The following is a 15,199-nucleotide window of genomic DNA, read 5'->3' as shown; positions in this document are numbered from 1 at the left end:
TCTGGGGCGGGGCCGAGTGTGGGGCGGGGCCGGGTCTGGGGCGGGGCCGAGTGTGGGGCGGGGCCGGGTCTGGGGCGGGGCCGAGTCTGGGGCGGGGCCGTGTCTGGGGCAGGGCGGTGGCAAGGCGGGAGAGGCTTTTGGAAGAACAGCTGGGAATATGGCCCACCTGGAGCATAGGTCCCAGAGGGGCGGTCAGGTGAGGCCTGGTAAGTCCAGGTGACGATGTTGCATGAAGGGAGGGAGTGAGAAGGCCCCGTGAGGCACCCAGCTTCTCCCCATTGCCATGGGCTCCCGGGATCCAGTGTGTGAGGATGGCGGCTGTCGCGCGTAAAGCAAGGGTGAGTGTTTTGTGGAGACCCCACGTCGGGGCAGGGCACCGGGGCCCGGGGACCCTGGGAGTCCCTTGTGGCTGGGTGCGGAGCTGGGACCGGCCAGAGACAGTCACACTCCTGTGGAAGCTGAGCCTGGGCTGGCTTCTGCACGCAGTGGGTGTCCGGGATGCTGGTGACAGTTTCTTGGCTGCAGGTGGCAGAGCAGGTGAGCCGGAGGTGAGGGGTGAGGGGTGCGGGATGGAGGCCACAGTCCAGGATCCTGTCCAGACATCCAGGCTGAGGAACCGGGAGGCGAGATGAGAAATCGGGAGAGCAACAGTAAATTTGGGGAGGGTCGTTTTGCTTATGATGTTTCTGAAGTTGCCAGAGAGGACCGAGCCAAGGTCCCAGCAGGCGGACTGGTCAGCGTGTCTGGCTCATCAGGAGCCAGGGTGAGGCCGGGAGTAGGCGGTATGGCCGGCGCCGGTCAGTGTCGGAAAGTAGGAGCTGATGGAGGAGCGCGGTCGGTGTCAGAAAGTGGGGGCTGATGGATTAACGCTGCTGCCGGGGTGGGGAGGTGGGCCGAGGGCAGCGCCGGCTCGTTGGGTTGCAGGAGGCTTGGAGGAGACAGCAGTGGGCGCAGAGCACGTTCAGACCCCACAGCTGCAGGTCTGGGCTGGTTGTGGGGACTTGCCTAGCACGCAGGAGCTGGGGAAAGGCTGCGAGGGCAGGAGCAGGTGGGGGACGCAGCCGTCAGTGTTCACAGTGGAGGCTGAGGAGTGCATCCAGGGGGCTCCAGGGAAGGGTCCTGGAGTCTCCAGGGATGAGTCCCAGGGGTCTCTGGGGAGGGGTTCTGGGGGCTCAGGGAGGGGTCCAGGGGCTGTGGGGAGGGAACCCAGGGGCTTGAGGGGAGGGTTCCTGGGGACTCTGGGGATGGGTCCAGGGGTCTCCAGGGAGGGGTCCTGGGGTTTCTAAGGAGGGGTCTGGATCCTTGAGAGGTCCTGGGTCCTAGGGGTTAGGAGGAGAGGTCCTGGGTCCACAGTCTTTCCTATGAACTAGTCATGTCCTGTTGTGCCTCTGATGCTCTGGACACAGTGTTTGGAAACGGTCGTTGGTCTCAATAATGAGTGGTTTGTGGCCGAGCGCAGTGGCTCACGCCTGTAATCCCAGCACTTTGGGAGGCTGAGGCGGGTGGATCACAAGGTCAGGAGTTCAAGACTAGCCTGGCCAATGTGGTGAAACCCCGTCTCTACTAAAAATAAAAAAATTAGCTGGGTGTGGTGGCGGGCATCTGTAGTCCCAGCCACTCGGGAGGCTGAGGCAGGAGAATCACTGTGAACCTGGGAGGTGGAGAGGTTGCAGTGAGCTGAGATCACGCCCCTGCACGCCAACCTAGGCGACAGAATGGGACTCCATCTCAAGAAAAAAAAGAGTGGTTTGTAGGTCTGTAAGAAGGTAGATATCTCTCTCAGGACTTTTCTCAAGGCGCAAGTCCTCCAGGGCGAGCCTGTGCAGTGCCATCGGCAGGGGCGATGGGCTGGAGCCCGGGAGGGGAGACAGGCTGGGGTTTCAGTGCCGCTCCTCACGCCCTCCTTCCCTTCCGAAGTCGTTGCAGTTCGATAAGGAGCAGATGGTCGCGGTCACAGAGGCCAACGAGGTGCTGAAGAAACAAATTGAAGAGTTGCAGCAAGAAGCCCGGAAGTAAGTCCGCGTGTGCCCGGGGGAGGCAGGAGAGCCCCGTGGGCTGCTGCTGTTGTGCGGGGACACCCTCCCTGGGAGGTGCTGTGGTGGCCTGGAACGTTAAGGTCCAGGTTTGGAGTCTGTGTGGTTTGGTGGCTGCTCATCTGCGAAATGATCCGAGTTGATCGTGGACTTGCTGAAGCTCCTGTAACAGAAGCTCCCCAGGTGTTTTTACGTTTGACTTTTTGTGCAGCAGCATCCCCTCTCCCAGCTCCTACCCTGGGAGACGCTTCAATGTTCATCCTCACACCTCACACTCACATAAACATGAACACACTGACCTCGCCGGCACACGCCCGTGCATACGTGTGCGCACAATCAGATGCCGTTAGGGGCTGCCTTACCCCAGTGGTGCACAGACCTCGCCGGCACACGTTTGCACACACATATGCCGTCGGGGCTGCCTTACCCAGTGGTGCACAGACCTCGCAGGCACACGTTTGCACACACATATGCCGTCGGGGCTGCCTTACCCAGTGGTGCACAGACCTCGCGGGCACACGTTTGCACACACATATGCCGTCGGGGCTGCCTTACCCAGTGGTGCACAGACCTCGCGGGCACACGTTTGCACACACATATGCCGTCGGGGCTGCCTTACCCAGTGGTGCACAGACCTCGCGGGCACACGTTTGCACACACAGATGCCGTCAGGGGCTGCCTTACCCCAGTGGTGCACAGACCTTGCCGGCACATGCCCGTCAATATGTGCGTGCACACGCAGATGCCGTCGGGGCTGCCTTACCCCAGTGGTGCACAGACCTCGCCGGCACACGTTTGCACACGCAGATGCTGTCGGGCCTTCTTCCTCTGGCGTTGTGCCCTGTGCTGCTTTGCTTCATTTTTGTAGAGATGGGGTCTCACCATGTTACCCAGGCTGGTCTCGAACCCCAGGGCCAAGCAGTCCTCCTGTCTCAGCCTCCCAAAGTGCTGAAATGACAGATGTGAGCTACCATGCCCAGCTAAATGCATAGTTTTGAGGTATTTTGTTTGTTTTCGAAATGGTCTGTTTCTGTCGCCCAGGCTGGAATGCAGTGGTGCCATCCTAGCTCACTGCAGCCTCAACCTCCTGGGCTCAAGTGATCCTCCCAGCTCAGCCCCTGGAGTAACTGGGACCCCAGGTGTGCACCACCACGCCTGGCTAATTTTTAAATTTTTTTGTAGAGATGGGGTCTCAGTATGTTGCCCAGGCTGGTCTCAAGCTCCTGGACTCAGGTGATGCTCCCGCCTCGGCCCTCCAGGATTCCAGGCGTGGGCGTCTGTGCTGCTTTGCTTTAATCAGCTGGTGATTTGCTCATGAATCTGATGGTTGAAATTTTTACCGATATTCAAGAACGTTTCTGTTTGGTAGGAGCAGACTCTTTCTCTGCATTCACAGGGTCGTTCATAAGCTGCCCCAAGAGGAGGGCAGGTCTGACGCTGGTGGTGGAAATGGTGAAAATTCATTGAGTGCTTCCGCTGGCCTGGCTCTGCGGGAACACCCGATACGGACTGATCCTTCGCTGTGTGCAGCCCCCACAGGACAGACACACACTCACCCGGCTTTCCTAGGGCAGCCGGGTTCTGGGGAGAGCAAGGGTGGGGCGTGAGCGGAGGCAGCCTCCCCGTGGCCCAGGGTCTCGGCCACCGAGCCTGTCCTTCAGAAGGGGCTTCTGAGACGCACTTCCTGTTGCCAGCTGTTGCGAACCAGAATGCCAGATGGTCGCGTCAGAGGATAATTCAGCTTCCTCTTGTGTCTCCCTCGTGACACCCCAGGGCCATCACGGAACAGAAGCAGAAGATGAGGCGGCTGGGCTCAGACTTGACCAGCGCCCAGAAGGAGATGAAGACAAAACACAAGGCCTACGAGAATGCCGTGGGCATCCTCAGCCGCCGCCTGCAGGAGGCCCTTGCGGCCAAGGAGGCTGCGGACGCGGAGCTGGGCCAACTCCGAGCCCAGGGCGGCAGCGGTGACAGCAGCCTGGCTCTACATGTAGGTAACGCCGTGCCATCCCCGGCCAGGGTTGCCAGCCCCTCAGTGCGGGGAAGGGCTCTCCATCAGCAGTTGTCCCCTAAAGCCTCGCGGGGCCGAGCTCACGTGGGAGGCTTTAGCCTCTAAACTCCGCTCAGCGTCGAGGTTGCCAGGAGCCCGCAGTGACGGAGCATCGCCCCGCGACCCTCATGAACCCTGCGCGGTCTGTGGTCTGCGGCCTGCGGCCTGCGGCCTGCGGTCTGCGGTCTGCGGTCTGCGGTCTGTGGTCTGCGGCCTTCACCTGATTTTCCTCAAGAAATCTCCTTGGCTCAGAGAAGTTCAGCTGCTCCCTTGGGGCAGAGGGAGGGCCTGCCCTGGTCCACTCGCGTTCCAGCAGCCTCCGAACTCGCTGAGAAGCAGGAGTAAGGGTGTGGGGTCAGCGTTTGGCAGGGTTCGGGGAGCGTTTAGAGGTAGCCACGCTGCAGTGGCCCAGAACAAGCCAGTGCCCTTGCTGGAGGGCTCTGAGCAGGGCCTTCTGTGGAGGCCGCGGCCCTCTGTGCTCTCTTACCTTACGTGGTAGGCATACCATCCTACCTGAGTGAGTTCATTTGCATTGTATTTATTATTCTCCAGTTCGTGTCCTTGCACTGACAACTTAGTATTTCTTCTTACATGTGGTTTGTTTCTATTTCCTGTCCACTTAAGAATTTAGGGGTAAGAAGAGACTGTATCATAACATGGGGTTTTCTTGTCAAATTAAATAAACTCGGCCAGGCATGGTGGCTCACACCTGTAAGCCCAGCAATTAAATAAACTCAGCCAGGCACGGTGGCTCTCACCTGTAATCCCAGCGCTTTGGGAGCCTGAGGCGGGAGGATCGCTTGAGCTCAGGAGTTTGAGACCAGCCTGGGCAACATAATGAGACCCTATGTCTACAAATAATACAGAAATATTACCTGGGCATGGTGGCACGTGCCTGTGGTCCCAGATGCTTGAGACGCTGAGGTGGGAGGATCACCTCAGCCCAGGAGGGGAGGCTGAAACTGCAGTGAGCCGTGATTTTGCTGCTGCACTCCAGCCAGGGCGACAGAGAGAGACTCTGTCTAAAATTAAATGAATAAATCAAGTGCTCCCTCTCACCTGATTGCTTTGTAAACTGTTGGGGAGATTGATTCAGTTGCCATTTTCCTTGGGCTCACTAAGGGCTGGGGTGGGGAGGGTGCAAAGGCCGGGCAGAGCCAGCCCCTCGCCGCATCGTTGCAGCTGAGGAATAGCACGGCCGCGAGCCGATGTCTTGTGTCCGTCCGGGCTTCACCCCTCGCAAGTGGTGGCTTTTGGCAAATTTCTCACCTTTTTGATCCTCAGTGAAATGAGGTCAAACTGAGGTGAATGAGGACCTCCTCATGTGAGGGTTAAGTTAGGTGGTACTGGAACATGCTTGGCAAGGGCCTGGCACCATCGAGGCAACAAGTGGGCGGGGTGTGAGAGCACACCAGTGCCTGCATGTATCCATTCATGTATGAGGTGTGAGCACGTGTGTGCGTGTGGTGTGGGGTGCGAACATGTGAACGCGTGTGGGGTGAGCACGTATGTGCATGTGTGAGATGTGAACACGTGTGGTGCATGAGCGTGTGTGTGCGTGTGGTACGTACGTGTGTGTGTGATGTGTGGTGCGTGAGCACATATGTGGTGCTGATTACACCTGGTGCTGCCACAGGTGGTGATTTATAGCCATTATCTGCAGGTCAGATTTTCTTCTGTATTTTTGAAGCATTGAACTGAAGAGATGATTTCGTTTGTCCCAGCTGTCCCCGTGTGTCATCGTGTGCATGTTTGTCCCAGCTGTCCCCATGTGTCATCGTGTGCATGTTTGTCCCAGCTGTCCCCGTGTGTCATCGTGTGCATGCTGTGGTCGGTTAATTCAACTCCTTCCTTGAACATAAAGGAAGGTTGTGGGACTGTGTCACGCAACTGGTGTCTGGTGTGTGCAGCCACACAGCCTCCTGCCTGCAGGTGCCACGGGAAGTGAGGGAGGTCAGGGCCTGTCCCGTGACCAAGTGCCCGTTCTGTCTTGGCCCTTAGGAAAGGATCCAGGCCCTGGAGGCGGAGCTGCAGGCTGTCAGTCACAGCAAGACTCTGCTGGAAAAGGAACTGCAGGAGGTCATTGCACTGACCAGCCAGGAGCTGGAGGAGTCCCGGGAGAAGGTGCTGGAGCTGGAGGACGAGGTGAGGTTTGGCTGTCTGCTGTGGCGGCAGCGTGGGGCAGGTCACGTGATCCCTGGGCATGCCACCACGCGTGTGGCCCGAAAAACAAAACTTCACTGTGCGCCTAGCGTTGCTTTTGGTGTTGCCACCTTCTGACTGTCAGCCTCTGGCTCTGTGGTGGGGCAGGCCCTGATTCCAGCCCTCTGGGGAGGATCACTGTGTTACCGTCTGTTTGGTGGAATGGTTACAGAATTCACAGTGCAGCCCTTCTCAGTTCAAACGCTTTGGTTTCAAATAAGAAACCCAACTTGGCTGGGCGAGTGACTCACGCCTGTAATCCCAGCACTTTGGGAGGCTGAGGTGGGCGGATCACGAGGTCAGGAGTTCGAGATCAGCCTGGCCAACATGGTGAAACCCCGTCTCTATTAAAAATACAAAAATTAGCTGGGTGTGGTGGCGGATGCCTGTAGTCCCAGCTACTCAGGAGGCTGAGGCAGGTGAACTGCTTGAACCCAGGAGCAGAGATTGCAGTGAGCCGAGATCGCAGTGAGCTGAGATCGTGCCACTGCAATCCAGGCTGGGCAACAGAGTGAGACTCCGTTTCAAAAAAAAAGAACGCAGATCTGTCTCAGGTTCAGAGACAGTTCTCATTTCAGCGGTGCTGGTGGCAGCTCAGTGTCCCGGCCCCCTCTCCCTCCCCAGCCCCTCTGGTTCCCGGCCCCTGTCTCCCTCCCCAGCCCCCTCTGTGGAGCTCTGTCACCCTAGGGCTGCCTGTTCCACTCACTATGTCCTGTCCTGAAATGGTTTTGCTCGTGCCCACCCTGCTGAGTGGCCTGGCCAGGGCTCATTGCCTGGACAGGCTTCTCCAGAAGCCCATGGCCCCAGGAGAAGGCTGGGCTCTTGGCCATGGGGAGGAAGGAGAGGGGCCTGGGGAAGCAACTAACCATGACCACAACAGCCTTCATATCATGAAGCAAGCACGGTCCTGTGGTGTCCATTGCTGTTTTTGTTTTTGCTGTTTTGAGACAGTCTCGCTCTGTCACCCAGGCTGGATGGAGTGCACGATCTTGGCTCACCTCAGCCTCCGCTTCCCAGGTTCACATGATTCTCCAGCTTCATTCTCCTGAGTAGCTGGAACTACAGGCACCTGCCACCACACCTGGATAATTTCTGTATTTTTGGTAGAGATAGGGTTTTATCATGTTGGCCAGGCTGGTCTCAAACCCTTGACCTTATGTGATCCACCCGCCTCAGCCTCCCAAAGTGCTGGGATTACAGGTGTGAGTTACCACGCCCGGCCCATTGCTGTGTTTTAGTTTTCGATGTTTCTTTTCTTTTTTTTTTTTTTTTTGAGACAAGAGTCTCACTGTGTTGCCCAGGCTGGAGTGCAGTGGCATAATCTCAGCTCAGTGCAACCTCCACTCTTGGGTTCGAGTGATTCTCCTGCCTCAGCCTCCTGAGTAGCTGGGACTAAAGGCGTGCACCATGACGGTGGCTAGTCTTTGTATTTTCAGTAGAGACGGGGTTTCACCATGTTGGCCAGGCTGGTCTCGAACTCCTCACCTCAGGTGATCCCCCCACCTCAGCCTCCCAAAGTGCTGGGATTCCAGGCTGAGCCACCACGCCTGGCCTAAGTGTCTGCTTTTTCTTATTGAAAACACCTGTTTCTGGGGTGTGTGAACTCCACTCACCAGTGCGGGTAATTTCACGGTGACGTTGGTATGTTTCAGCTTCAAGAATCCAGAGGCTTCAGGAAGAAGATAAAACGCCTCGAGGAGTCGAACAAGAAGTTGGCTCTCGAATTAGAGCACGAGAAAGGGAAGCTTACGGGTCTTGGACAGTCCAACGCAGCTCTGCGGGAACACAACAGCATCCTAGAAACAGCTTTGGCCAAGAGGGAGGCAGACCTAGTCCACTTGAACCTTCAGGTATTCAAACTCGTCAAACTCAGGCCAGCAGCGGCGTGAGAGTTGCTGAGGTTGCGTGCACTCCGAGACTCTCACCCAGATTCAGTCACCTGTGCTGACTCCTAGCCCACCCGGCCTGCAGCCGAGAGAACAGGCTCAGGGGTCGGGTGACCCACAGGCCTGGGTCCCCGGCTGCTGGTGCAGGGCTGGGCTCTCCGAGGTGAGGCTGGAGCCCCTGTGTGTGCTCAGTTCACCTGTTTAGTTGAGGGGCAGACGTGTTTAGTTGAGGGGCAGATGTGTTTAATTGAGAGGCAGGCCTGTTTAGTTCACGGGCAGGCCTGCTCAGTTGAGGGGCAGACCTCCCATGCGGGTGTGGCTGAGTTCCAGTCCCAGGTGATGACATTGTATGTAGGGGGCACTTAACGAGAGGTTCACGCAGTTCAGAACTGGGACTCGAACACTGACCTGGGTCTCACTCAGCTGCTCAGGCTCCACAGCCTCTCTGGATTGAGGACCAGGCGGGGCATTTCAGGGAAATCCTGGGGGCCACATCAGGCTGCTGGTGTTGACTCTCCTGTCTTAGTTCCATATTTTGCCCTAGTTCCCACCACTTCCGCTCTGTTTGTACCTGGCCGCAACCCCTGATTTATATGTAATTTTTGGGTTCCCAGCCACCACATTCCTTTTTTTTTTCGTCGTTGTTCGTAATACAGAGGCTCACTCTTCTCTCAGGCTGGAGGGCAGTGGCAGGATCTCGGCTTCCCGCCTCCCCAGTTGAAGCGATTGCCCTGCCTCAGCCTCCGGTATAGCTGGGACTACAGGCGCCGCCACACCCAGCTAATCTTTTATATTTTTAGTAGAGACGAGGTTTCACCGTGTTAGCCAGGATGGTCTTGATTTCCTGACCTGGTGATCCGCCTGCCTCAGCCTCCCAAAGTGCTGGGATTAGAGGCGTGAGCCACCGTGCCCGGCTCATTCTTTTTTTTTTTTTTTTTTGCCCAGAGTGGAGGGGAGTGCAGTAGCACCATCACAGCTCACTGCAGCCTCGACCTACTGGACTTCAGCAATCCTCCTGCCCCAGCCTCTGGAGCCATGGGGCCCACAGGCGTGCCACGTTCTTGAGTGCGGCCCTGTGGTTGTGCTCCCGCAACCTAGGATTCTGTTTTTGTCACAGATTCTTCAGAGGTGGAGTTTCCTCTGCCTCCCTGCGTGTGCCTGCGCCTGTGATGTGACGTGTGCCTGCGCCTGTGATGTGACGTGTGCAGCCTTGTGTGTTTGCCATTTGACGTCCTTATCTGTCCTGCAATCTGATCTAGGTGCAGGCGGTTTTGCAGCGCAAAGAAGAGGAGGATCGCCAGATGAAGCAGCTTGTCCAGGCCCTGCAGGCCTCACTAGAGAAGGAGAAGGAGAAGGTGAACAGCCTTAAGGAGCAGGTGCGTGCCACTTTCTGGCTCACAGGGCGTTCCAGGGGACGCTCCAGTGCCTAGAAATCTATGCAGAGTCCTTCACACAGCAGCCTCCTTCCAGCAGTTTCAGAGAGCAAAGGTGCGTTGCAGTTGTCGGTGATGGAGGCTGCAGAGCACCTGGTCTGGTCCTTAGAAGGTGGTGTTAGATTAAATGGCAGTGCAGCCGTGAGGACCTGGGGCCAATGAGCTCAGCGTGCATGTGTATTTATATTGTGCTAGGAACGGTGTCCTGTGTGTCTTGTTGCATTGAAAAAGCAAACTTGAGAATAGCATAGGATCCCATTTGTGTTCGGCAGACAAGGGGTGGTTCTGTGGACCCTTCTCTGTGTAGAGAGCTGTCTTTTCGTGACTGGCCCCTGCCCTGCTTCACCTGTGTTCACTGACACATTGGTCAAGTTGCCAGCAGAGGCCCATCCTGACCCCCAGGTGCCCTGTCTGGGCCCTGCTCCTCCGTTAGAACGCTGCTTGCTGGCTACCTCTGCCATGCCTGGCACAGAGCAGCTACTCAGCACGCTTGCCCTGTGTGTGCGCGTGGGGGGTGTGCGTGCACGTGTGTGCCTGGGACATGGTGTGTGTGCGTGCATTCGATGCTCATGTATTTGTAGAAAATTTCTAGGAGGAACACAAGAAATAACTGGTTTTCTCTAGAGAAAGGCAGGAAAGAACACATCACTTTTCCTTTAAATCCTGTTTGAATTGAACTTGTAAAAAATTACAAGTTATAATTGCTTCACAATTCAAACTTTTTGGCCTAACAGTAAAGCTTCTTTCATGCCTATGACCTGGCTTTGCCACAGCCTTTAAGAACTTTTCTATGATAATGTAATTGAGATAAAAATAAAAAGCTTCTTGATTTTTTTTTTAAAGGGGTAAAACAATAAAGTTTTCTTATAAATAGAATTAATTTTAACATGTGGCAGGTGGCTGGGCACGGTGACTCACGCCTGTAATCCCAGCACTCTGGGAGGCTGAGGCGGGTGGATCACCTGAGTTCGGGAGTTCGAGACCAGGCTGACCAACATAGAGAAACTCTGTCTCTACTATAAATACAAAATTAGCCAGGCATGGTGGCACATGCCTGTAATCCCAGCTACTTGGGAGGCTGAGGCAGGAGAATCGCTTGAACCCAGGAGGCGGAGGTTGCAGTGAGCCGAGATCACGCCATTGCACTCCAGCCTGGGCAACAAGAGTGAAACTCTGTCTCAAAAAAAAAATGTGGCAGGAGTATTTTAATAGGAGTAGTTAACAGCTTTCTTTTGGCCTCACAGGCCTCATCCACCCAGCCGTTTAACCCTTGCCTGGGGCCTGCTGCTGGGCTGTGGTTCAGGCTGGGCTCACACAGTGCCCCAGCTCTCCAGCTTTCGCTCTGTGCTTAGGTTTCACTTAATTTTTTTCAGTGTTTTTTTTTTTTTTTTTTTTTTTTTTTTTTTTTTTTTTAAAGACAGAGTCTCAATCTGTTGCCAGGCTGGAGTGCAGTGGCGTGATCTTGGCTCACTGCAACCTCTGCCTCCTGGGTTCAAGTGATTCTCCTGCCTCAGCCTCCCGCGTAGCTGGGACTACAGGCGCCCGCCACCACGCCCGCCTAATTTTTTGTATTTTAGTAGAGAGGGGTTTCACCCTGTTAGCCAGGATGGTCTTGATCTCCTGACCTCATGACCTGCCCGCCTTGGCCTTGCAATTAATTTTATTCTTTCTTTTTTAAATGTATTTATTTTATTATTTTTATTTATTTATTTATTTATTATTTTTTTTTTTTTGAGACAGAGTCCTGCTCTGTCGCCCAGGCTGGGGTGCAGTGGCCGGATCTCAGCTCACTGCAAGCTCCGCCTCCCGGGTTTAGACCATTCTCCTGCCTCAGCCTCCCGAGTAGCTGGGACCACAGGCGCCCGCCACCTCGCCCGGCTAGTTTTTTGTATTTTTTAGTAGAGACGGGGTTTCACCGTGTTAGCCAGGATGGTCTCGATCTCCTGACCTCATGATCCGCCCGTCTCGGCCTCCCAAAGTGCTGGGATTACAGGCTTGAGCCACCGCGCCCGGCCTATTTATTTATTTTTAAATTTATTTATTTTTTGAGACGGAATCTCGCTCTGTCGCCCAGGCTGGAGTGCAGTGGCGCGATCTCGGCTCACTGCAAGTTCCGCCTCCCGGGTTCACTCCCGGGTTCACGCCATTCTCCTGCCTCAGCCTCCCGAGTAGCTGGGACTACAGGCACCCGCCAGCACGCCCGGCTAATTTTTTGTATTTTTAGTAGAGACAGGGTTTCACCGTGTTAGCCAGGATGGTCTCTATCTCCTGACCTCGTGATCTGTCCGTCTCAGCCTCCCAAAGTGCTGGGATTACAGGCGTGAGCCACCGCGCCTGGCCTATTTACTTTATTTTTGAGACCAGACCTCACTCTGTCACCCCGGCTGGAGTGTAGTGGCGCGATCACGCTCCCTGCAGCCTAGAACTCCTGAGCTCAAGTGATCCTTCCACCTCAGCCTCCTGAATACCTGGGACCACTATGCCCTGCTGAGTTTTTTATATTTTGTGGAGACATGGTCTTGCTATGTTGTCCAGGCTGTGAATAAACTGGAAGAAGACCATAAAAACCGTTTAGACCGAAAACTCTTGAATGAATGTTTGTGAATGAATGTTCTCGAATGAATGTTCGTGTTCACTGAACAGACAGCAGCAGCCACATGAGTGTGCCGCGCTCCGGGTCAGGTGGTTTCATCTTTACAAGGACCTCGACAGGCCTGTGGAGAAGCACACACCACAGCCAAGACGTGCACGGGGCCGGGAGTGGATTCACCCACCGCGTCCGGCGTGTCGTAAAGCTGCAGGTGCCATGCAGGGTATGGACAATGTGATTTCCTTCCTCCTAGGTGGCCGCTGCCAAGGTGGAAGCCGGGCACAACCGCCGCCACGTCAAGGCGGCCTCCTTGGAGCTGAGTGAGGTGAAGAAGGAGCTGCAGGCCAAGGAACACCTGGTGCAGAAGCTGCAGGCTGAGGCCGACGACCTTCAGTGAGTGCCTGGGCCCTGCACAGCGGGGCCTGGGCCATGCCCGGCCTCACACACGGCTGTCCTGGCAACGGGCGGGGTCTAATTCATCACCTTCAGCACAGCGAGGGTCATCTATATTTTGCAAAGTGCCGAGTACTTGAGTGTGAATCATAGGAGTAGGGGGCACCCAGCGTCTGTCTCCAGAAGCCTGAGCCTCGCTCACTGCCCCGTGTCCTCCCCCGAGAGAGCGCCCAGCACGAGTACTTAGCCTCAGGTCCGAGGCGGGAAGGGGCGGCCCGGCGTGGGGCTGACGCTGTGGCTCTGTGGGCCCCAGGCGCTGTGGTCTCTGGGATCCGTGAGGGGAGCTGGCGAAGGGTGAGTCTCAGACACTTTGTGAGGACTGCCCGAGTGCACATTGAGGCACCAAGCATGGCTGCAGCTCGCAGCACCTGCCGGGATGGATGCCTTCCCCAGGCAGCGTTTCCCAGCAGGAGGGCAGGGCATGCTGGAGGAGCGCGGCAGTTCCCTGCTTTCTTGTTTTTTTACGCTAGGATTCGGGAGGGGAAACATTCCCAGGAGATAGCACAGTTCCAAGCAGAGCTGGCCGAGGCCCGGGTGCAGCTCCAGCTCCTGCAGAAGCAGCTGGACGAGCAGCTCAGCAAACAGCCTGTGGGAAACCAAGAGGTGATGGTTCGCGGGGGCTGGACTTGCGGGGCTGGACTCACAGGGCTGGACTCACAGGTGTCCTGGGTGACTTCACGCCGTCCTACGTGGGGAGGAATAGTGATGGTTTTCTGAATATGGTATTAAAAGATAAACCAGGCCGGGCGCGGTGGCTCATGCCTGTAATCCCAGCACTTTGGGAGGCCGAGGCAGGCGGATCATGAGGTCAGGAGATCGAAACCATCCTGGCTAACACAGTGAAACCCCGTCCCTACTAAAAACACAAAAAATTAGCCGGGCATGGTGGCGGGCGCCTGTAGTCCCAGCTACTCGGGAGGCTAAGGCAGGAGAATGGGGTGAACCCAGGAGGCGGAGGTTGCAGTGAGCCGAGATCACGCCACTGCACTCCAGCCTGGGCAATAGAGCGAGACTCTGTCTCAAAAAAAAAAAAAAAAAAATCAAATGAACCGACACACAGCTAGAGCTGTTTTCCATGGGCGACAGGACAAGACTTCGTCTCAAAAAAAAAAAATCAATCAAATGAACGGACACATAGCTAGAGCTGTTTTCCTGGGCGGTAAAGCCGCTTCAATATTGTTGGCCATGTGACTTTCCCCTCTTTAGATGGAAAATCTCAAATGGGAGGTGGATCAGAAAGAAAGAGAAATCCAGTCCTTGAAGCAGCAGCTGGACTTGACGGAGCAGCAGGGCAGAAAGGAGCTGGAAGGGCTACAGCAGCTGCTGCAGGTATCTGTGTGTGAGGCGCTGGGCACAGGCAGGAGCAGCACGTCCTGGGGCGGCCCCTGGTTCCCGTGCCGTGCGGCCTGTGGCCAGGCTCCCGGGGGAGCTGGCACCCTCGTCCAGTGCGGCGCTCGCAAAGTCACCTGGTCCACGTCACACAGCAGGACGGAGGCAGGGCTGAAGCCTGGGCCGGCTCCGATCCCTTGGCTGCGCTGTGTGACATGGACCAAGAACGTGATTTCATGGAGTCCAGCAAATGGGAGGGTGCATGGGAAAAATTTTACAATCTGCAATAAACTTCTCGACAAAGAGCTCAGGGTTCGGTCTTGACTGCTCGGGAAAGGAGTATAATTGCCGAGTCCCCCTCGTAAATGAGGGGCTTGAGTCACAGTGAGAATTTATTTATAGATACAGGCAGAGGAGCATCCATCAGCCAAAAACCCAAAATCTGGCCAGGCACAGGGGCTCATGCCCGTAGGCCCAGCGCTTTGGGCAGTGAGCTGTGGTTGGGCCTCTGCACTCCAGCCTGAATGACAGAGACAGACTCTGTCTCAAAAACACAAAACAAAACAAAAACCCACAATTCGAAACTTTGCGAGCGTCAGCATGACAAAGGAGATGCTCATTGGAACATTTCAAATGTCTGGATTACGGATACTCAGCTGGCAGGTGTGATGCAAATATTCAAAATTCCAAAAGTTGACACACTTCCGGTCCTGAGCGTTTTGGACCTGGACTGGGACCATCGAGACGGCGCCGAGGAGGACACACATGTGCTTAACCTATGAAAATACAAACTCGGATCTTGGCAGGATGTTTAAGATCTGTTAACTTAAAAAATCTGACTTCATTTTCCACAGAATGTCAAGTCTGAATTGGAGATGGCCCAGGAAGATCTGTCCATGACCCAGAAGGATAAATTCATGCTCCAGGCAAAAGTGTCGGAGCTGAAGAACAACATGAAGACCCTGCTCCAGCAGAACCAGCAGCTCAAGCTGGACCTGCGCCGCGGTGCGGCCAAGACGGTACTCAGGCCCGCGTCCCTCCCGGGGTGGCCAGGCTGTGCTGTAGATGCTCTTGGACAGGAGGCTGGCAGGCATGTTAGTCATTCAGACATAAACGGATGTCCATTTATGTAGTTTAACCCACCCTGAGCAGCGGCTGTATAAAGTCAGTGATAATGAGATGTCCTGCTCAGGTGACAGATGAAATCATTTCATTCTGGTTTC

At 55.6% G+C, this 15,199-nt stretch overlaps 1 protein-coding gene across 7 annotated transcripts in view; it reads left to right on the top strand.

Moving 5' to 3' along the window:
* GOLGA3 (golgin A3) overlaps positions 1-15,199 on the top strand; it is a 56,365-nt gene that overhangs the window by 34,220 nt on the left and 6,946 nt on the right. For all 7 annotated transcript variants that reach the window (XM_015431858.3, XM_074008499.1, XM_074008496.1 and 4 more), the window contains 9 exons: positions 1,918-2,012; positions 3,807-4,023; positions 6,085-6,228; positions 7,938-8,135; positions 9,431-9,547; positions 12,448-12,587; positions 13,118-13,250; positions 13,854-13,976; positions 14,831-14,995. In XM_015431858.3, coding sequence (XP_015287344.3) covers positions 1,918-2,012; positions 3,807-4,023; positions 6,085-6,228; positions 7,938-8,135; positions 9,431-9,547; positions 12,448-12,587; positions 13,118-13,250; positions 13,854-13,976; positions 14,831-14,995 — 1,332 coding nt within the window. The remainder of the gene's footprint in view (positions 1-1,917; positions 2,013-3,806; positions 4,024-6,084; positions 6,229-7,937; positions 8,136-9,430; positions 9,548-12,447; positions 12,588-13,117; positions 13,251-13,853; positions 13,977-14,830; positions 14,996-15,199) is intronic.

Source organism: Macaca fascicularis, chromosome 11 (genome assembly GCF_037993035.2).
Source record: "Macaca fascicularis isolate 582-1 chromosome 11, T2T-MFA8v1.1".
NCBI classification, from domain to species: domain Eukaryota; kingdom Metazoa; phylum Chordata; class Mammalia; order Primates; family Cercopithecidae; genus Macaca; species Macaca fascicularis.
Note: the sequence above shows the minus strand (reverse complement) of the source record. Positions and strands in the feature narration are given on the sequence as shown.